This window comes from Micromys minutus (genome assembly GCF_963924665.1).
Source record: "Micromys minutus genome assembly, chromosome: 6".
NCBI lineage: Eukaryota > Metazoa > Chordata > Mammalia > Rodentia > Muridae > Micromys > Micromys minutus.
The window spans coordinates 19,536,700-19,559,139 of NC_137975.1; the positions used below are offsets into that span (position 1 = coordinate 19,536,700).

The 22,440-nt window shown below is 46.0% G+C and overlaps 1 protein-coding gene across 1 annotated transcript in view; it reads right to left on the minus strand.

Annotated features, from left to right (window-relative positions):
- Window positions 1–1,057: 1,057 nt before the first annotated feature.
- TMEM163 (transmembrane protein 163) overlaps window positions 1,058–22,440 on the minus strand; it is a gene marked incomplete at its 5' end in the record, with an annotated part of 163,382 nt that continues 141,999 nt past the window's right edge. The window contains 3 exons of the mRNA XM_080918127.1: window positions 1,058–1,762; window positions 4,782–4,923; window positions 9,489–9,600. Coding sequence (XP_080774253.1) covers window positions 1,702–1,762; window positions 4,782–4,923; window positions 9,489–9,600 — 315 coding nt within the window. The 3' untranslated portion in view covers window positions 1,058–1,701. The remainder of the gene's footprint in view (window positions 1,763–4,781; window positions 4,924–9,488; window positions 9,601–22,440) is intronic.

The window sequence follows — 22,440 nt, forward strand, 5'->3', positions numbered from 1 at the left end:
TGGACATTTCTCAAGCCTTTTGGATTTTAGATCTGGGAATTCAAGGTGTTCAGCCTGCGCCTTTTCCTTTAGAAGCACTGAGTGAAATGAGACATCAAACCCTGGGTAAAACCTGGAGATCTGCCATCCCTCTGCCCAGACAATATCTACCTCGTGTCTCCAGCAGCACCCTGTGACAGTGTGATCAATCACAGTGAACCTGGTCTCCCCTCTGGAGACTACAGACCCACATCAACAGACTGAGGTGTTGCTGTCACTGTCAGCAGGCACCAGCAACCCTTGCCTTGTCCACCTTCAGCCACAACAGAAAACCTACCTGCTGGAGATGGGAACATGACTCAGTGTGCAAAACACATGCTGTACAAACATGAAGACCTGACCAGACCCACAGCACCCACATAAAAGCCACCCATGATGGTGTGCAGCTATAACCCCAGTGCTGGGAAAACAAGATAAACAGATTCCTAAGACCCACAGGCTAGCTGGATCAGCAGCTCTAGTTTAAGTGAGGGACTATTTCATTAATTAATTGATTAGCTAATTAATTAATTGATGGGCTCCACAAGTGAACATACAGAGGAAAGAGAGTACATACACACACACACACACACAGAGAGAGAGAGAGAGAGAGACAGAGACAGAGAGAGAGACAGAGACAGAGAGGAGGGGAGGGAGACAGAGAGAGAGAGACAGAGACAGAGACAGAGAGAGACTGCCCACAATGTATACTCCCTACATGTTAGCACACATGCTAAAAAGCTCTCAAACACAGTCCCCCATAGTGTACAAATAGTAAAGGTCTTTATTGGCCTGACATGGCCACCCATGTGGGCAGTACTGTGGGAGCTACAGAACATGGTGTAATGGGGAACGTGTCTACAGCACTTATATCTAATGTTACATAAACTGAGGACATCTTGTTCTTTCTGAAGGAGTGACCCACATCAGCATCTAGAGATATGCAGATTCAGGTGATGGTTATAATTATTTATTACAAATAAATGTATCGAGTTTCACATCTCTCAAAAATGGTTCCTGGATTTTTACGGATGTGCAGGTTCTGAACGTGAAAGAGAGGGCTGTGTGCTTACGTAGCTTGTCCATGCAAAGCTCATGTCACTGAACACTTTAAAAAATAGAATGGTCTCCTTCTGAACAAATCTGTTTAGTGTTGGGATTAGTAAACGTGTATGAAACAGGTTGGTAGAAGTTAGGAAGTGCTTTACTGATGAGATCTGCTAGGAGAGTGTGAATCTAGAGGTGGCTCAGCCATGTGTCAGGAGGAGGTGACCCGGTCAGTTACTATCTGGTTTTAGCTGACAGCAAGCACTACAGGTGGCTTTCTGTCAAGCAGAGACCCTAGCCTGCTCCCAAGAACTGTTTGACTCCAAGAAATGAAAATGTCACTTCCGGCTCCATATTGGTTAGCATGACGGCCACTTCCGGCTCCAGACTGGGAAGTGTGGCTCCCCTGGGCAACATCATCCTAACGTGTTTGATGGTGGGGCGACTGGGTGAGGATGTAGGGCAGGTCCAGCCTCCGGGCAGACCTCATCCCACGATGATAGACTCTACAAACGAAAACTTCCCAAAATGAAGCTGGATGTGCAGTTGAATGTTGGCACCATCTGCCTGCGTGGAAACCTCTTGTCAAGTGACGCTCTTCACCGGGGGCGGTCCCTGACGCCCTTCCTGCTGCTGTCACTCAAACATTTCATAATGACGCGTCTGTCTCACTCTGGGCACCATGTCGATGAGGAGCCTGCAGAGAGAGAGAGAGAGAGAGAGAGAGAGAGAGAGAGAGAGAGAGAAAAGGTGTGTGGGACCCTGTGGAAGCCAGAAAACTGTGCCCATCTTTCCTTGGGAGTTGTCCACCTTGATTTTCTGAGACAGGGTCTCTTGCTTACACCAGGAACTCACCAAATAGGTTAGGCTGACTGGTCATTCCAAATTACATGCCAAAACTGGCTGGCCAGCATGCTCCAGGGGCTTCTTGTCTCTGCCTCTCTAGCCCTGGAATTACATGTGTGCACTAACTACTACACTTGGATTTTTTTAATTTGGGTTATAGGGATCAGATTCAGAGAACTGTGCTTTCCCTCCTGAGCTACCCCCACGCCTTAGCTGTGACTTCTGTGCACATATCACACCGCTGTCTCTCCACGAAGCATACATCTCAATGGCTTCCTGTATGTACATCTTGTGTGGTCATCCACACTGTCTTAGTTCCAGAATATTTTTGTCATCCCCTATGCACACTAACACATTCCCATTTTTCTTCCACACCTTTTTTCAGACAACCAGCCAGTGGTCTACTTTGAGATTCTATGAGTGCATCATATAAAATTTCATATAAAAATGCAAACAGCCTTTTCAATAAGAAAATATTCATTTGGCATGTTAGGAATCCATCTACACTGTAAGGTATATCAACACTTCATTCATTTGGATGGCTGAATAATAGTCCACAGTGAATGAATATACCATATTGATCCCTTTATCATTTATTTATATGAATGAATATACCAATATTATCCCTTTATATTGATCCCTTTACCCCCCCAATGGTGGGGGGTCTCTACTCATGTGTATATATGAACAGAGCTGCTATTGACATGTATGTCTGAAATCACTGGGCCAAATAGTAACTGCACACTTAACAGTGAGAAACTGCTAAGTTCTTTTCCAAAGCAGCACTACTGTGAACATTCCCAGCAAACGTATTTGAGGCTCACAGTTCTTGCCAACACTTGTAACTGTCTCTGAGTTTGAGGACAGCACCCTAGTGGAAGCCAGGAAGCACTTAACTTTTAAAAGCAGAGCACCTTGACAGGAATGATGCTTTCAAAGGACAAATTCAGCCTAGAGGCCATGTCCAGGGACTGTCAGTGTGCTATTTCTTCAGTAAGAGTAAACTCCATGCCAAGATGGCTTTGCCCTCACTCCAGGGTGGCCCATTGGATGGAATAGGGCCATTTCACATTTATTTATTGTATGTGCATATTTATATAACATACCACAGGACAACTATGGAGATCAGTTCTTTCCTACATTCAACCATGAGAGTCCTGAGGATTTACCTTGGGTCATGAGGTTTGGCCGCAAGCACCGTTACCTACTAAGCTGTCTCACAGGCCCCAGGAGTGGTCCCTTTTGTAAATTCTAGTGCTGCCTCAGCCTGGGGCCTTCTCTGATTTCCAGCAGTACACTTAGGCATCAGGTGACAAGAAGGATGCTCAGATGACACCTGCCTGAGCATCATGAAGACACTCATTATAGCACTCTGCAGATGGAGGCAGGAGAATCAGAAGTTCAAGGTCAGCCTTGGCTACATAGTGAATTTGAGGCCAACCTGAGCTACCTGACATCCTGTAGTAGTAGTAGTAGTAGTAGTAGTAGTAGTAGTAGTAGTAGTAGTAGTAGTGAAGAGGAGGAAGAGAAGGAGGAGGAGGAGAAGAAGAGGAAGAAGAACAAGAACAAAAACAACAAGAACAACAAGAAAAACTTTGAGCCCACAGTACAGAGGAAAGAAAGGGACTATTTACTGGATCAAAAGAAGGAAGAAGTAAATGAATGTCTGGAGTGTAAAAGCCTTAGGTCTCCTCCCAGAGGCCCAGCTTCACTTCTAGAAGGGCCATTCCTCAAGGATGGCTGTGCCCCATCCACAGCCTTTTCCTATCTCCCGAAAAAGCTCAATGCTGTGCACTGTGTCCTCTGAGCATAGTGGCTCCCACCTTCTTAGTCTAGGCAGCTCCAATGACCCATAGGTGTCTCTCCAGAGCTGGTCTGTTGCTTTCCCTCTGAGAAGGATAGAGTAGGGATGAATCATCAGACTCTTTCTCAGATATTAGCCACACACTGTACTTCTGCCCCAGCAGGTCCCATGGTCTCGGGAGCTGCTAAAGCACATAGAATGTGGAAGGCTAACTGCCAACTATTCCATAGATGCAGCCATGAGGAAGTCATTCTCTACAGCAGGGAATCATCCTCCACAGCAGGGAGTCATCCTCTACAGCAGGGAGTCATCCTCTACAGCAGGGTGAGGTATTTTGATGAGGAGGCCATGTGTGGGTCACCCCCTGGATGTTTTGTTTTGTTAACTTGACACAAACTAGGGTCATCTGAGAAGAGGGGAAGTGAGTTGAGAAAAGGTCTTCTTTAGATTAACCTGTAGGTAAGTGTGCGTGTGTATGTATGTGTGTGTGTGCATGTGCGGGGGAGGTCATTTCTAGTTTCGTGAGTAATGTGGGATGGCCCAGCCCACTGTAGGCATGTCATCCATCCTCAGAAGGCGGTGTGGGATTGTATAAGAAAGCAGGATGAACAAGCCACGAGGAGCAAGTCAGTGAGCAACACCCCTCCATGGCCTCTGCTTCAGTTCCTGCCTCCAAGTTCCTGCTTTTAGTTCCCGCTCTGACCGCACTCACCCTTTCCTCCCCAAGATGCTTTTGGTCCTGGTGTCTATCACAGCAACAGAAAGCCAACTACACTCCGGTATATAGCCCTCCTCCACGCATCCTCCTGCAAATAAACCCAACTGTGTACCACGTTGGACGTGGGTGGGCTCGTTACTATGGTCCATCTTTAGTGCCCTTATCAGGGGCAGACATGTTTGCTCACATCACTAAGAAACGCAAATGTAGCCCTCATGCTCCTGGGACATAAAGGGGTAAGGTGCAAGATACTGCTTTCATTTCCCAACGAGAGAAAGGGTGAGAGGAAACACCGTTTTCAGAATGTCCCTGCACCCTGGGTGATCCAAGATAAAAACATAGTCATACTTGACCCCGTAGGCAAAGATGGTGAGACCAATCAGGACACCGATGCTGCCGTCCAGGTACCAGACTGCTGCGTTGTGTTTGAACACTTCTGCACTTAGAAGGATAGAGAAGCCCATCACTCCCCCAACAAGGGAGTTGAACCCTGCAAAACAAGAAGAGGGATCACACAGTGATCTGTGGTGGGCATTTCATAGTCTAGACCGTGAGGCTTACAGACCACAGACAGGTACATTCTGTGGAAGGAACCCGCATGCATGCACATACACACACACACACACACACACACACACACACACACACACACAAGGCAAGAGAGAGAGAGAGAGACAGAGAGAGGCAAAGAGAGACAGAGAGATTTGTTTATTCTGAGTTACCCCTCAATTTAGGTACCTTCCAACCAGCTGGCTCAGGAGGAGTTTGAGGTTCAGTGTCCTTATATAGGGAGACCCCCACCCACTGCACACGGAGAGCAACAAAGAGGAAGGAAAACTAGAGCCCAGGGGGAAAACTAAATGGAATGACCCAGCTGCCTTTGCTTCTTCTGCCTGCACAATCCTCCTGCTAGACATGAGAAGGAAGGCAGATGTCCATCTCCAGAGAGAGGCTGAGTACCTACTCTCTCCTCAGACTGCAGGTTCTCTGAATGAATCAACTTAAAGATTCATTTCTATGGGGCTAGGGACATAGTTCAGTTGGTCCTCATCCCCAGCATCGATGACAAACCAGTCAGAATGGCGTGAGTCTGTGAGTTTGTGGTCTTGGTATTTCTATAGCGAGATGGAAGATGGAAACAGATGCGAACCTACAGGAAGCCTTCCTTGCCTGGGCCTTCCCATCTAGGCTGCTTCCTCTCTATACATCCCAGTAGAAGGCACAGCACCCACGTGTCTGATCTCTGCCATACCTGCCTTCTCATACTCACAGTGTTTCTCTCCACAGGTCTTTTCTCTCTAGCATATACTTGTTACCTTTATTTTACCATCTCTCTTCTACTAGGAAGCTGAGCTGGGGACAGGAGCATTGTTCCTGGCTGTCAAGAACAGGATGCTGATGTCGCTGGAGTAATTAATGAATTATCACAGAAGGTGGGGAAGAAGAGGGGGCTTTAGGAACTTATCCTTGCTGCCCGGCTCTGAAAATGTGAGGAGCAGAAGTTTCCCCATTTAGCCACTAGATGTCCACATAGTTCCACGGAACCAGCACTCAGCCGGTCAGCACCACGGACAGCCCTCTGCGGCCGCCTACTCGCTTTCTTAGCCTAACCCTTAGTGGGGGTGACCTTGGCTTCCCTTTGCCTGGCTTCTGATAGTTTCTCTTTCACACATGCAGGAACTAGGGACTAATTCCAGTCTTCTGTGCCACTTCCCAATGTGGTGTGTGTGTGTGTGTGTGTGTGTGTGTGTGTGTGTGTGTGTGTGTGTGTGTACATGTGTGTCCACATCAAACAGACACACACACACAAAAAAAAGACAGAGACGGAGAAATAGAGAGAAAGAGAAGGACAGAGTCAGACAGACAGACAGACAGACAGAGACGGAGAAAAGGTCACCCTCAGCCCTCATTTATATATCACATTCTATCTTGTTTTTCAAGTCCAAGTCACTGAACCAGTCACTGGCTGGTCGGAAGCAGGTCTGTACTGGGACCACAGGAATGCAGCACTACTGTGTCAAGTTCTTTTCCCAGTCGGATTCAGTAGATGAAACTCGGGTCCTGAAGAGGCTGGAGCCTCACCACACACACACCAGTCTCTAGGTGTCACTTAGAGATGCAGGCTTGTGTCCTCCCTTCTAACCTCGGGGCTGTTCTGAGGGCCAAAATCCTGCAGTTGGTTTAACAACACAGAATGACTGATGCTGTGTAGACTGGAGACAGCACATGTCTGACTATTAAGACTATATTGAAATCTGTGTCATCAGTGTCATTAAATCCATGTAGACCATTCTGAAAAGGTTTCTCATAGAAGTTCTGGGTGTTTTTAAGTTGGATGGGAATGATAGCCAATCAGAGGGTTTCCTGGTTCCTGAAGCCATCAGCCTTGAAACTTCACCAGGGCCACCTCTCACATACTTCTGCCTTACTCTCTTGTCACTTGTTCCTCAGGGATATTTCACTTTACCCTTGTAGCCCAGGCTGTCCTCATACCCTTATAGATCAGGCTGTCCTCATACCCTTGTAGCCCAGGCTGTCCTCATACCCTTGTAGCCTAGGCTGTCCTCATACCCTTATAGATCAGGCTGTCCTCATACCCTTGTAGACCAGGCTGTCCTCATACCCTTGTAGCCTAGGCTGTCCTCATACCCTTGTAGACCAGGCTGTCCTCATACCCTTGTAGCCCAGGCTGTCCTCATACCCTTGTAAACCAGGCTGTCCTCATACCCTTGTAGACCAGGCTGTACCCTTACTCACCCAGGATGACCTTAAACTCATCCTTCTGTACTCCTTCAGAGTGCTGAGATCCTAGTTGTGCACCATCATGCCCAATTTTCAAGGTACCCAGAGCTCCACTCATTGAAGCAAGCACTGTACCAACAGAGCTACATTCCTGGCTCCATCCTGAGGGCACTTGCATGTTTGCTGAATATTTAGAGAAATGAACCAACTGGGTCAAGACCAACTAAGCATCATGAAGATGCCTGTCATCTTTCCATGTCCCCAACTCTACCAACTGCTGTCCTTTTTTCCTGAAGACCTACTTCTTGGCTGTAAAGACACCTAACCTACACACACACACACACACACACACACACACACACACACACACACACACGGCCTGAGTGCCCAAACCAGTGAGACCCAATTCTCACAGGGCTCCAGTCCAGGATGCACCAGCTTCATGGGGACAGGTAAGGGACTGTTGAGCCTATAGTATAAGAGGTCTCTAGGGTGTTGTTTTCTGTCTCTTTTGGGAGCAATGATTCTTGGCTCTGCCTCATCCAGAGGAACAGCTGCAGGGCATGCATCAAAACAAAGCAAGCCATACATGCAGGGAAATTTTGAGTGGGATGTGAAGGGAGAAGCCCCTCCCCCAAGCATCTGGCTTAAGCTTCCTAATGCTCCAACTCTTTAATACAGTTCCTCATGTCATGGTGATCCCCAATTATAAAATTATTTTTGCTGCTACTTCGTAATTGTAATTTTACTTCTGTTATAAACCATGATGTAAATATGTTATATGCAGGATAACTGATGTGTGACCCATGCGGGGTCATAACTCATGGGTTAAGAATCACTAGGCTAAAGCCTCTCACTAGCAGGGAAGCAAGAATCTCAGTATAATTAACAAATGCCTAAGGTTTCTCTCTCCCTTCTTAGTTATGAGCCTGGAATTTTTGGGTATCTTACCAGACATCCCATTATCAGGGAAAGGACACATGCAACTCACTGACATACTCAGCACAGTAACAGGGGGCCTAAACACAGATCTGAGCACCGAATAGTCTGAGGTTAATGGGAAACATCTGCCCAGGGAGATGAGGTCATGCTCTATGAGAGTCCTTGTCAACTTGACACAGTCTAGCATCAGTGGGCAAGGGAGTCTCAGTGAAGATGGTCTGGGTCAGGTTGCCCTGCGGTATTGCAGAGATTTGTTCCTATTGACTTAACTCTTGTGGATTTGGACACTCAGCTTCAGAGTGGAGAGAAAGCTAGCTGATCTCTAACGAGCATGCATGAGTTCATTCTCTCTGCCCTTGACTGTGTGTTGTGATGAATTGCTTCAAATTCTTCCCTTGACCAAATGAACTCTTTCTCCCCTAAGTTAGCTTTTGTCTGGATATTTTAGCACAGCCATGGTCTTAATGATTATGGGCAGGTCTGGGGGACTGTGGACTCCACAGACAGGCTTAGGGCTTCCTCACAGCAGAGGTGGGAAGAGCAGAAGGCATACAGACATGAGACCTCTGCAAGCCAGTCGAGCTTGGGCCACTGACGGGCCCATCTTGGCAATGACTGGGTCCCTTACCCCAGGACCCCAGCAGGTGATGGAACCTGTAGCTTAGAGACACCAAGGCCCTACCAGGCTCTATGTTCATCTGATTTAAGAACCTGGGCCACAGCTATGTCCCCCTGAGAAATACTCAGTCTCAACCTTTAATCCATTTTGACAGATGTTTTATTTAGTTTTTGAGTCAAGGTCTCATGTAGCCTGTACTGGCCTGGAACTTACTATGAAACCAAGGATAACCTTGAACTTATGGACTTACGGTCCTCCTGCCTGCCTCGACCTCTCTAGTGCTGGGAATGTCAGGTGTGAACCATGACACCCAGATGATGCCCTACTGAGGCTCTGTCTCCAAGACTTGTACATATTAGACAAGCATTCTATAACTGAGCTACATCCCCAGATCTATCTCTTTCTATAATAAAATAAAAGGCCAGGTATGGTGGCACACACCTGTAATCCCAATGCACAGACAGGAGAAAAGAAAGTGCAGGGTTATCCTGAGCTACATGCAAGACCCTGTCTCAGGAAACCTAAAGGAACCCAGCCATTTCTGCTCTATCTTATGTCAGTTAACTCAAGGTGGTAGACACCAGCTCCAAGTATCATAACAGAAGCAGTTTGGGGAATAGGAATGGGAGTGAATGGACCCCCTCATTGAGTTCATCTGCAAGACTTCAGCATCTAACCAACATCTTACAGCACCCAGGCAGGACTTTTCCTGTCTCTGAGCTCAGCCCTCCGACAATGCCTCTACCACTCACCATCTGTGATGAGAGCTCTGCTTGTCAGGACCTTCCCCAGCATAAACTTCAACACAGCCAGGACGCTGCAAAGGATCCCACTTAAAATGGAGACACTGAACAGGAAATCATCCTGGAAGAGAGCAGTCCAGAATTTGACACGTTATCTCTTGCTAGAACAGTTGCCTAGAAGCCCCTTGTCAAAATCACCAGCCTTGTGCAAGGTGCAGGTAACCAGGCAGGCAAATTACCACCAGGGGGCGGTATACTGCAGGCGTTCGCCGGTGTGACTGTTGTTAGGAAAAGGTTATTAAAAGCAGCCAGACTAATATTTACAAAGCCATTATGTATTCCCTCCCTTCTTACTATTCTGCTAAAACACACAACAATCATTGATTGTCAACAGGGTTTGTCATAATGCCAAGAATGATGTCTAAAGTACTGATAATTCACAAAGCCGCCAATTGAGAAGTTTAGGGCCATATCATTGCCCAAGAATCCTTTCTCACAGAACCAACTGTGGCAGAGATACTTAAAACCCTGTGGGTATTTTTTTTTCATTCACATGATTGAGATTTCAAAGATAGTCTTCAAGGTGAGAAAAAAAAATGGTGCCTAAAAATAGTCCACTGTTGACGTGATTTTAACACTGCTGTAGGTGATGAATTAACGTTTGCAAGCAAATGGGTGAGTCACTTGTGCAAAGCTGGAGTCTTCATTGCTATCTCCTGACATCAGGCCCCTTGAGATCTCTTCTGTGCTCCTGCATGCTGCCCCCTGAGACACGGCCTCCAGGTTCTCCCGAATTAAAATGCAACTGCCAGCAGAAATCCAGCACCGTGGCAAAAATCCACAGAGAAATAGGATCTTCCTAGAGCATTTTATTAATAAATTTGCTATCCCAGTGACAGACACAGGGACGAAGGAGACAGCTTGGTTTGCCGGGCCTAAAACTAAACTAAATCGTTTAAAAAAATCACTTCTCTGGACTTGTGGTTTCTGTACAACGTTAGAGCATTGCTCCCCAAACACCCACCAATGGCAGGAACAGCTCTGATGGTGTGTGTTCACAAATTCTCACCCACTCTTTCCTCCAGGAAGGTCAATCAGCCCCAGGTCACAGGCTCTCCTAGAACCTGAGCTGAACCTAGAGCCTTAAAACTAGAAGATATAACATAGGAAAAGGGAAACTGAGGCTCAAGGTGATGGTGCTTGTTTCTCGGCCTGCTGATGTGAGCTCAATCCCTGGGACCCACATGGTAAAAGGAGAAAACTAACTACCACGAGCTGTCCTTGGCCCTCCACCCGTACTCTGGTACACGCGAACACACACACACACACACACACACACACACACACACACACATACACACACACACACACACACACACACACACATACACGCATATACATTAAAGTTAAAATGCAATAAAAAATTAAAGAAATAAGGGATGGTAACATTTGAGAGATTAAACCCACCAAACACTACCTATCCAAGTCATCAGTTAATGTCACCACCTTAAGCTGTGCTGCTATCGTGTGTCCTGTGAGGAGATGGGACTGTGACTCACCCTCCAAATAATCCATAGCTCCCATTTAATGGGAAGACTGTAAAACAAGTCCAAACTAAAATACAGCTTACAAGACACCTGACCTTTGTTTCTCACGTGTGTCAAGGTCTCTAGAGGCACAGGTGTATCTGGAACCTGTCACCAGCAGAACACTGGAGAGGTGAGAAAATTAAATACAGTATGGCACTTGGGGCTAGGTGTAGGTTCAGGAACAAAAAAAAAATCAGTGAGAAAACTGGACGATCAAAATTGAATCCATTGGCTTTGTCTACAGTGTCATGAACCCATCACTGGGATGCACACAGTGGGGCTGTGAGATAGTATAGGGGAACTTGGTGAAGAAACTGGTGCCCTCTGCACACAGTCAGACTCTCCGTGAATCTCAAGCATGGGGGGGTTGGCTGGGAAGATGACTCAGCTGGTGAGGTGTTAACCTCTCAAGTGTTAGGTCGGAGTTTAATCTCCAGAACCAACATAAAAAAGGCCAGATGTGTTAGATCCAGTGGTGAGGAAGTGGAGAGGTTATCTACAAACCCACCTGTCTCCAGGGATCCCCTGGGGATCACTGGCCAGCCAGTCAAAACTAGCCAAAGGCCCAGACAAGTGAGAGACAGTAAATGGCTCCTGAGATGTGAAATCTCTGGCCTCTACATACACACACACACACACACACTTGTGCATGTACATCTGCACTCATGAATGCATACAAACCCACATATGCATACACCAAAACTACATACACTAACCTAAAACATTTTCAACTTTGCCAATGTTTTCAAGCAGTCAACCACACAGAATTGTCACCTCTTGATACTTGCCCACACCAGGACACCAGGAAGCTGATCCCCACAAGACACCAGAGCTTTTGGTCCTTGATCTTGCCTTTCTGACTCCAGAAGAATAAACACTTAAGTTCTGTTGTTGGTAAGCCACCCTAAGACGTTTGGCCAAAAGCTAAGACTCCTTAGTAAGGACCCTTCCAGCACTCTTGGGAGCTTTGAGCACCTGCCCAACATTGGGCCTGTCAATGTTGTCATGGGAAAAAGAGTCTAATCATGAGACTCTCTCATGAGCACACCTAGAGTCTAACATAATCTAAATAATTTCTCATAGTTACGTGTGACAGTATGTGTCCAACGTGATTGTATGTACTATCATGATGACAATCAATATGATCCACCACACACAGGAGTACTGACCCGTTATTAAGAGATCTCAGAAAACTCCCTTGTCCCTCCCCTGTGTGAAGACTGAGGAAGAAGAAGCCATTTATTTGCTGGTGTCTTGACCTTGGCCTTCCCCACCTCCCGAACTACAAGAAACAAGAATTGCTTATAGACTAGGATGCTAGTTCATGGGCTTCTGTGGATGTGGTTCAAATGGTCTCCTTCAGCTGTTCATTGCTTTGGTTTTGTTCTATGTATATAGGTATTTTCTCTGTATGTGGATCTGTGTACCATGTGTATTCCGAGTCCTTGCAGAGACCAGAGAGAGTATGGAATCCCCAGAACCAGAGTTGTAAGCTACTATATGGGTGTGAGGGGACTGAACCCAGGTCCTCTGGAATTTCTTTAGTCTCTCTGCTAGTTCCGTTTTATTGTCAACTTGATGCAACCTGGAGTTGCCAAGGAAGAAGGAACCTCAACTGAGAAACTGCCCAGATCAGATTGGAGTGTGTGTGTGTGTGTGTGTGTGTGTGTGTGTGTGTGTGTGTGTGTGTGTATCCATGTCCGTTCGTCCATCTGTCTGTCTACAGATGGAGGGAGAGAAAAAGGAAGGAAGGAGGGAGAAAAGGAGGGATGGAGAGAAAGACAGAAAGGGAGAGAAACAGAAAGCCACAAAGCCTTCTTCCATGGTTCCTGCTTGAGTTCCTCCCTTAACTTCCCTCAGTGACAGATGTGGTGTGACCCAGAAATTCGAGCTGGAGATTCTCTTCTTTCCTAAGTTGCTTTTGGTCAGAGTGTTTTATCTCAGTGACAGAAGTCAAGCTAGGACAGTGCCTAAGCCTCACTGAAGGACATCTTTTTTTTTTAATTTTTAAAATTTTTTTCGAATACATTTTTAAGGTTGTAATTAAGTATTTGTAGGTACATATACATACACATATGTATATATGTAACAATAATGTAGGAAAAGAGGCTATTAATTTGAGGGGATAGGAGAGAGACTAGGATGGGCTGTAGGTAGGAAAGGGGGATGTGATACAGTTCTATTTTAGTTAAAATATATTCTTTTTTGTTGTTGTTGTTGAACTTCACACAGTCTGTGAGTTGTTTCTGGGGCAGTCCGAGCCTCTGGGGTTAGTATCCCATTATCAGTGACTGCATATTATGTCTGTTCTTTTGTGACTGGGTTATCTCACTCAGGATGATATTCTCTAGATGCATGCATTTTCTTAAGAATTTCGTTAAGTCATTGTTTCTGATAGCTGAGTAGTACTCCATTGTGTAAATATACCACAATTTTTGTATCCATTCATCTACTGAAGGACATCTGGGTTCTTTCCAGCTTCTGGCTATTATAAATAGAGCTGCTATGAACATTGTGGTGTGAAGGACATCTTAGAAGCCACCCCAACAGCTCTCAAATGCCTCTTGCCTTCCAAATCGCATGTTCCAGGGGCTGTTGATGAGTCCATGTGAGTGGCGTGTCTTTGTGAAGAGCTAATACTTGGCAGACTCTAATTTTCCAACCTCGTTAGTCCCAAAGTGTGAAAAATAACACTTTCCTTGGAAGGATAAACATCTGGTAGAGGAACCCAAGAACCTGGCAGAGTCCAGTGGTCCATAGCATGTTTTGGCTGGGTGGGAGCTCCACCTTGCAAGCCTGAGGCCATGGTTTTCATCCCCAGAACCCACATAAAAGCACTGTGATGTGTGCTTAGAATCCCAGTGTGGAGGAAGTGGAGACAGATGGGTCCTGGGTTCTCGCTGGCCAATCAGCCTAGCCTAACAGGTGAGTCACAGGTTCAGTGAAAGACCCTGTCTCAAAAACTAAGGTGAACAGTTGTCCTCTGTCTTCTGCTCATAGACACACACACAGATACACACCACATACAAACATGCACACAAACACACACACCCAAAGTTTCCCATTCTACGTTCTGGTCTTTGCCAAGATTGTCCCCATCATAACAAAGGAAGAGGGAACACAATCTCAAGTTCTAGATTTGACCACACCAGAGGAGACAGCTTCACTCCTGAAGTGTGTGGGGGTGGGAGTCGGGATTTTGGGGGGAGCAGTTCTTGGCCTCACATCGCAGCAAGGCTAGACCCAGGATTACAGAGCAGTCAGTTCACACTGGAGGGAGGAACCAGGCTTGGGGAGTGGGTTGGGGTGAAATCTCAACCCATTGGCATAGCGCTGTAGCCAATGCTACAGTACGGAGCTGACCCCTCTGCCTTCACCTGTTACCTTAATCCTGCTGCAGCCACACTGACTTCCTGGTCCCCAGGCCTTTGTATAGCCTCATCCCTCTGTCTGAAAGCTTGGTGTTTCTGCATAGCCCTTCACTCTTCCTTCCTTCCTCTCTGAAAACATCACCTCCTCTAAAAGTGACGTTGACACCCTTGTCATCTTCAGATGGTTTTGTTGCTGTTTTTGATTTTTCTTTTTTGTTTTGCTTTTATTTTTCCCAAGACATAGATTGTCTGTGGATCCCTGACCATCCTGGAACCTGCTCTGTAGACCAGGTTGGCTTTGAACTCGCAGAGCAGGGATCAAAGGCATGCACCATCACTGTCCTGCTGGTTTGGGTTTTCGCTGTCATTGTAAAGACAGGGACTGCAGCAGTCTAAGTGGAAATATCCCCACAGGGTCCTGTGTTTGAACATTCTGGTCCCCAGCTGGTGGTTCTGTTTGGGAGGTTATGGGATCTTTGCCATGGATCCTTGCTGAAGGAAATGGATGACCGGAAGAAGACCTTTAGGTTTTATGGCCCTGCTTTCTGTCTGACCTCCACTTCCTGGCTGCAGACACAGTGTGACTCACACTCCTGCCACTGTGCCTTTGACACTGTGATTGTCCTGTGTCCCTTTCAAACTGTGAACCCAAATAAGCCCTTCCTCCCTTGAACTTCTTCTTATCAGATGCCTTATCACAACAAGAAAATAAGCAATATAGGGCCTCACAGTGTAGCCCAGGCTGGATAGGAACTAACAATGTAGCCCAGGCTGGCCTGGAACTCACACTATAGCCCATATTGCCTAGAACTCACAATATAGCCCATGCTGGTTGGGAACTCATAATGTAGCCCAGGCTGGCCTGGAACTCACAATATAGCCCAGGTTGGCCGGGAACTTACAGTGTAGCCCAGACTGGCTGGGAACTCACAATGTAGCCCAGGTTGGCTGGGAACTCACGAGGAATTTGCAGTTATCACCCTGTTTCAGGATATTGGGTATGGGGATTGTGGGCATAAACTACCATGATCAATTTCCCTGGAGTTTTTTTAAATAATAATTTTCTCAAACATTTAAAATCAGCTTGAATTTAAAATGAATGGAACTTCAAACCCAGCTTCTCAAGTGTCTAACTACAATTCCCAAGTCTAACGGGCTTTATGTCACATGTCACAGAGAGCATCGCTGAACATCCACCCATCCCCACACGCCGCCCATCACTGGAGGTTTTACCGGATAGCACTTCTTAGAAACATATGGACTTTTCCCTTTGACCTTGACTTACAGCAGTGGGTTGCTTGTGAGTGTTGTAGACAGGGATGACTTCAGATCATGGCCAGGAAAATGGCCAAAAAGGAATTAACCAGACTGGACTTGTGGCTGAGAACTCAGCAAGTCCCAGGACTAAGATGGTCATGATCGATAATATCCTGCCTCCCAAGTTTACCTGGTAACTAAGGGTTTCAAGCATTATTGTTTTATTTTACTTTGTTTTGTTTTATTTTTCAGAGACAGGACTCATTAGCCCAGGCTAGCCACAAACTAGCCCTTGAACTCTAATCTTTTGGCTTCTACCTCTGGGACTGTATGTGCCAGGATTGTCAGTAGGTGCCATCCTGCATGCTTTCTTTCTTTTTTTGTTTTTAAAGATTTATTTATTTATTATGTATAAGTACACGGTAGCTGTCTTCAGACACACCAGAAGAGGGCATCAGATCCCATTACAGATGGTTGTGAGCCACCATGTAGTTGCTGGGATTTGAACTCAGGACCTCTGGAAGAGAAGGCAAGTGCTCTTAACCACTGAGCCATCTCTCCAGCCCCTGTATGTTTTCTTATGGAGGTGTAATTAACGCACACACAATACAAAAATTGCAGGGCTTGCACGCCAGCTTAGCGTGTAATTGGTGCTTACTCTGAACCTCATTGTGGGCCCCATGAGAGAAAGAGAGAACTGACCCCTGTAAGCTATCCTCTGACCCCCACACTCTCATGGTGGCACATGCCCCCACCCCACACTAAAAATATTAAGATATAATAGAACATTATAATATAGGCATTAGAGGCTAAATCTTCTTTTGTCAATAAAACATAAACAAACCAACCAAAACACCAAGAAATTCTCTCCCGAAACACCCAGCAAGTTCCCTCATACCCTTACCCAGTCCCCCGCAATTGCTTTATATTAATTTCTCCTATTCTTAGATCTTATACAGTTGGCCACATGGTATGTGTCTTTCTATCAAAATTCTTTTATCATATTTTTGAGGCTCATGCACATAGATATAAGCTTCAGCACCTTCTCCTGTGTGGTTCTGACCTATTCTACTGGGCTCAGCTCTTTCCCAAAAAAAGTTAGGGTTTTTTTTTTTTTGTTTGTTTGTTTTTTTTTTTGTTTTTGTTTTTTTTTTTTTTTTTTTTTTTTTTTGTTTTGGATTTGCTTTTGCTTTTTTTGTAATTACAGCTATGCTACTTGTGCTTGAAACATTTTTTCCCCATTTCAGTTCCAAGTAGAGAAATTGTTACTTCAAGGAGCTAACACATAGAAGGGCAGCTGAGAGGGTCTATGTCAGGGTTCTCTAGAGGAAGGGTAATGATCGTATGCGCACACATGCACACACTCACGCGCAGCTGGTTAATCAGATTGGCAGCAGCCAGTCCAATGGTTACAACGTGCATCGTTGTAGAGCTGAGAACCCAGTAGCTGTGCAGTCCATGAGGCTGGGTGGAGGCCAGGAGGAGGCACCGCCCACTCTGAGACAGGGTCCTTTGTCTTAGTTGAACAGTCCTGGAATTCCCTCACAGACCCACCCAGAGGTCCATTCCAGATACAACCAATCTGTCAATCAAAATCTACCCTCACAGAGTCTAAGGCTGCCCACCCCCTTATTTGGGAGACCAGGAGCAAAGGCCAGAGAGAAGATAGCAGAGATGGGAGCCAGTCCAATCACAAGGGAGATCTTGGCCATCAGGATGTCTCCATGAAACTGTGCCTCTTCTAACTTGCTGGCTAGTATGGAACGTCACCCTCCCTCACCATCCCGCTCACCCACGATCCTGCCCATCAACCCTGAGTAAGGACATCCGCCTGCGTCCTCTCCATTACTCCCATGTGTTCATGTGCTTCCGTGTTATCACCAAACATGGGCAGCCTTTTGGTGTTATAACACTATCATCTACGAAGTTCAAGCTGGAAAAACCACACAACTGAGTTAGAAAGAAAAGAAGGAAGGAAGGAGGGAGGGAGGGAGGGAGGGAAGGAAGGAAGGAAGAAAGGAGGGAGGGAGGGAAGGAAAGAGGAAGAAAGGAAGGAAGGAGGGAAGGAAGGAAGGAGGGAGGGAAGGAAGAAAGGAGGGAGTGAGGGAAGGAAGGAAGGAAGGAAGGAAAGAGGAAGGAAGGAAGGAAGGAAGGAAGGAAGGAAGGAAGAAAGGAAGGAAGGAAGGAAGGAGAAAAATTCTCGTAATGTTTTAAGTGAGTAGCGAGTTTTGTGTGGGGCCGGGTTCAGCTATCCTGTGACACAGGCTGCACACACAGTCATCTGCTTGCAGCAGTTTCTGACACCACATTGTTGAGTCTCTGCCATCTCAGGCAGCTGCATCTCAAAGCCTTTGTATTCATGCTCACAGGAAAACCTTGTGTCAAGATGAAATGATTTCAACAGTGTGTGCCAGTTGTCACCTCCTATGCGGAGCTTACACTTTATAGGATGTGACAGTACAGTTGTGAGGCTGGGACACAATGAACTGTCATCAGATGGAGGCCGGATCTGCCAAGCCAAAGCCATCCTTTCCCCTGTTGACCCCCAGGTCCTGTTCATAGGATATGAGGTAGTGAGAGAGGACTCTGGAGGCTCACTTGCTTATGCCTGCAAAAAGGCGTCCTTTGCCTTCCTAATGAGGACAGATTTCAAGCCATTCTGACACTGCATGTGTCAGAGAGCCACCGGGGTGATGCTGGTGCCGGCTGAATAATGCATGAGAATCGATTTACGGCCCCAGGTGAAATTAAAGCAGTCACTCTTGTCTTCAGAACTTTTTGTCACCGCCCTCCCCGCCCCCTCAGATGTGTGGAAATCGCAGCAAGCACAAGCCTTCATCCACCCCACCCCCAGTGATTAAATTATATTGACAAATTACCCTGTGCTCCCATTTGCAGGCTGGGAAATTTGTGAGTTAGCATCAGACTGTTCGGAAGTCAGGCTGTCGAACATTGATGCCTGTATCAGTGGGGTAATGGATAGGAAACACTGGGGCTTACAAGTCGCTTAAGACAGACTGGGCCATGCCAACCCGGACATTTTCTGGACAGGCTGGTAGGTCCTGCTGTGTAGACAGAGAAGTGTAGGTGCCAGCTTCCTGGGGTCCATGGAACTGACATGAGTACTAGGGTCACAGGAAGCCTCGGGGAAAGACACAGGTTTGCTAGCAAAGGCTCCAGTAGGTCATCTGAGAGCCCGGGCTGACATTCCCTGGTGCATCGTGGCTTCTGTTAAATGAGGCATCGGACACATTGCCATTTTCTCCTATGAGAATGTGAATCTCTGGAACCAAGTACTCCAATCCCAAAGCGTTGCCATGGATGAAGAGACCAGCCACCAGACTGGGTTCATGCCCCCTTCCCTGGTGAACACCTGCCCACACCCTCCTCCCCAGATGATCACTTAAAGGAAGAGGCTCCTCTGGGGTTCCTAAAAAAGCAGGCATCACATACCCTGAAATGGGTAATATGGATTGACAACCTGGTGGATTTGGAGTCACCTAGGAGACACACCTCTGGATACGTTTAGGAGGAAGCTTCTAGAGTGAGTTAACAAAGACAGCCAATTATACTGACATGCAACTAATATATTTCAAAGTTTGCTCTAATAAGAAAGAATTAAAATGTAAAAGAGAAGTGGAAACTTATAAAAGTTTTAAGTGGTTGCCTTTAGAAAAGAGGTTTTTTGTTTTGTTTTGTTTTGTTTTTAAATAATGCACCTTGTACAACAATTAGCTATTTAGGGGGTGTGTGTGTGTGTGTGTGTGTGTGTGTGTGTGTGTGTGTGTGTGTGCGTGTGTGTGTGTTATCTAACTTGGATAAAAATAAGCAATCCTAGTGGTCCATTCCCATATCCTCAGCCTTTGAGAGGTTGAGGCAAAGGGCTATAAATCCCAGGCCACCCTGGTCCACACAGAGATACTCTCCCCAACTCTCATTTTAAAACATTTAAAGTGAATGCTTCAGGGGGGTTAAGTCTGGTCTGGCTGCCTCAGTCGGAGTTCAACCCTGGAAAGTCAGCTGACAACAAGCATCTACTGTGGGGCATCGGTTGAGGAGACCTCGGTGGGTCTACACTGTCAGAAGCCCCAAAGCTGGGCAGCTGGGTGGTTAGACTTTATAGTTCCCCCTCTGTTTCTCCCTCTCTGTTTACATTTCAAGACACGTGGAAATAAACCACCACAAACAACAACCAAGAAAGCTCAAAAATTCTGCCGCAGTGTTCTAACTGTACATATCAGCATGAAGACAGGTTGCTTGGGGGTCCTGGGTATATGCTTTAGACCTGGCTGGGATACAGCTCAGTTAATAAAGTGCTTGCTGGACAAACGTGAAGTCCTGAGTTCAGTGCCCAGAACTGCATAGACTGTACATGCCTGTGATCTCAGCACTTGGGAGGTAGAGAAAAGAGGTCATCATCGTTGTCTGCAGAGGGAGCTCAAGGCCAACCTGGGCTACCTGAGTGTTATAAAAATTATACCTAGATTGGGGCTAGGAGTATTTGAGAATCACGAAGGAAGACTGGTTGGTAAAGACAGGCACTGGGCAGACATCAGGGCACAGCTTCCTTCCCTGAGGCAGAACGTGGAGGCCCAGAGCTGTAGCAGCCATTGCTCTGACAACCCTACACACGCTGTGTGTTAGTGGAGGGGTCATGGATCAAACCCCCACAGCCACTCTCTCCTTGAAAAAATTCTTTACGGAAAAGAGCCTGTCTTCAGCCATTTTGGTCTTAGAAATTTGCACTCCAGAGACTGAGATGATCAAAGGGCTCCATTTGTGTGTGTGTGTGCATGTGTGTGAAATCTGCTGAAGGCCAGTAGCCCAAAAACTATATCCTATAAAAATACACAACATTCCTCCAACAACCTGGCTACATAAAAAATAAAAATAAAAAATAAAACAAACAAACAAAAAACTCGTATTTTGCCCACAGGCTGAATATTCTAAAGAACACAGCATGACTCACAAGACCCAAGGACAATAGTGAAGGCTGTCATCACTACAAGAACACACTCTCCCCTGCGTCGCAGAGCTGGGACTCATGTGTGTACTGTGAACAGGGGCATTTCAATGTGAGCTTAAGAAATAAAACATGCATATGGTTTGAGTCTCCCCACTGGCCAAACCACAGTCCCAAGGGCAGAGATGTTCTGACAAGAGGTCTTACCCTGTACATAGGAAGAAAGTGGGAATATGTATATATAGATATATACTACTATATATTATGTATACAGTAACATACAGTGATACATTATTGTAACGTATATGTATGTGTATATGTACATGTATATATTACAGTGGAAAACAGCTTTTGAAATCATTTTTTTCCTTCAACTAATAAAGCATTTTTAAAACTGTGCAGAGAAACAACCACTAAGTTAGTGCTAGTTAGTTAGAAAAAAATCAAGTTCCAAGAGATTAGAATTGCCCCCCAAAAAAGAGGTGTTGGTCTAGTGAAGTTCTCAGTCTTGATGCAACAACCCACCATCGTTGAACAAAACTACTGTTCTTGCTTGCTTGTTTGTTTGTTTGGTGGTGTGTTTTGTGGGGTTTTGTGGTTGTTTTTAAGATTTGTTTCATTTTTATTTATGTGTATTTGTGAATGTCTCTGTGGGGTATGTGTATGTGTATATGTGTGTGTGTATGTGTATGTTTGTGTCTGTGTGGGGATGGAGGTAGGTGTATATGTGTGTGTGTGTGTATATATGTGTGTGGGTATATGTGTATGGGGTGTGTGTATGTGTGTGTTTGTGTCTGTGTGTGTGTGTATCCGTGTGTGTGGGTGTATGTGTCTGTGTGTCTGTGGGTAGGTATATGTATATGTGTGTGTATGTGTGTGGGTGGGTGAATAGGTATATGTGTGTACGTGTGTTTTAGGAGCTGCTGAGATGAACCAGGGCTTCATGCACGCTAGGCAAGTGTTTGGGCCACACCACCAGTATTCTTACATACACAGATTCCCTTGAATAGGAGGGGGTGGGGTGGGGAGACTGGCAGCCGCAGAGAAATGAACCTATCTTCCTCCGTGTTTGTCTCAGCATCCACACAAGAAGTGTCTTCATGATGCTGATCAAGTTTAAAAAAAAAATCCCCAAAGCTACTGTGAAGGGGGTGGGGTTGTTTGCAATCAGCAAAATAAGGGGACGCCCTGGACTTGGAATCGACTCTGGATCTCATGTGGGTCCAGAGTCTTTGGACTATGTCTCTTCTACTGGGAAGCATGGTTATCTTTAGAAAGTTTGCGTGGAGTCTGGCTTTGCAATGCTCAGTCCTCAGGGAGAGCCCTTGGTCCGTTCAGTGGGTGGGACTCACTGAGTCTCAGGTGCTGCACATCCTTTATATGCAGAGAGTTCCAGGTTTCCCCCTTAGTCTAAGGCCTCTGCCAACTTCAGAAACTTTGTGAAGGCCTAATGAGACATCAGGCTACAAAAAACAAACAAAAAAAAAAAAACAAAAAAAACACTAATTTCAACGGAGAAAGCACAAAGACACATTTATAATTGACAGAATCAAGCAACATGGTGGATATACCATAAAGTAATTAAAAAACAATGATTCTCAGTCAGGAAGAGACCAGTTGGAGACTCCTGAATCATTTCCTAGGGAACCAGAGCTCACTGTCAACTTCCAGTTCTCATAAGAGGTCAAGAGGACGACCTGCCCACACTTCCAGATGCTGATGGAGACAAACCCTCAGGGGCCCAAGCCACCAGGGTCCTTCATGTGTGGGGCAAGTATGTG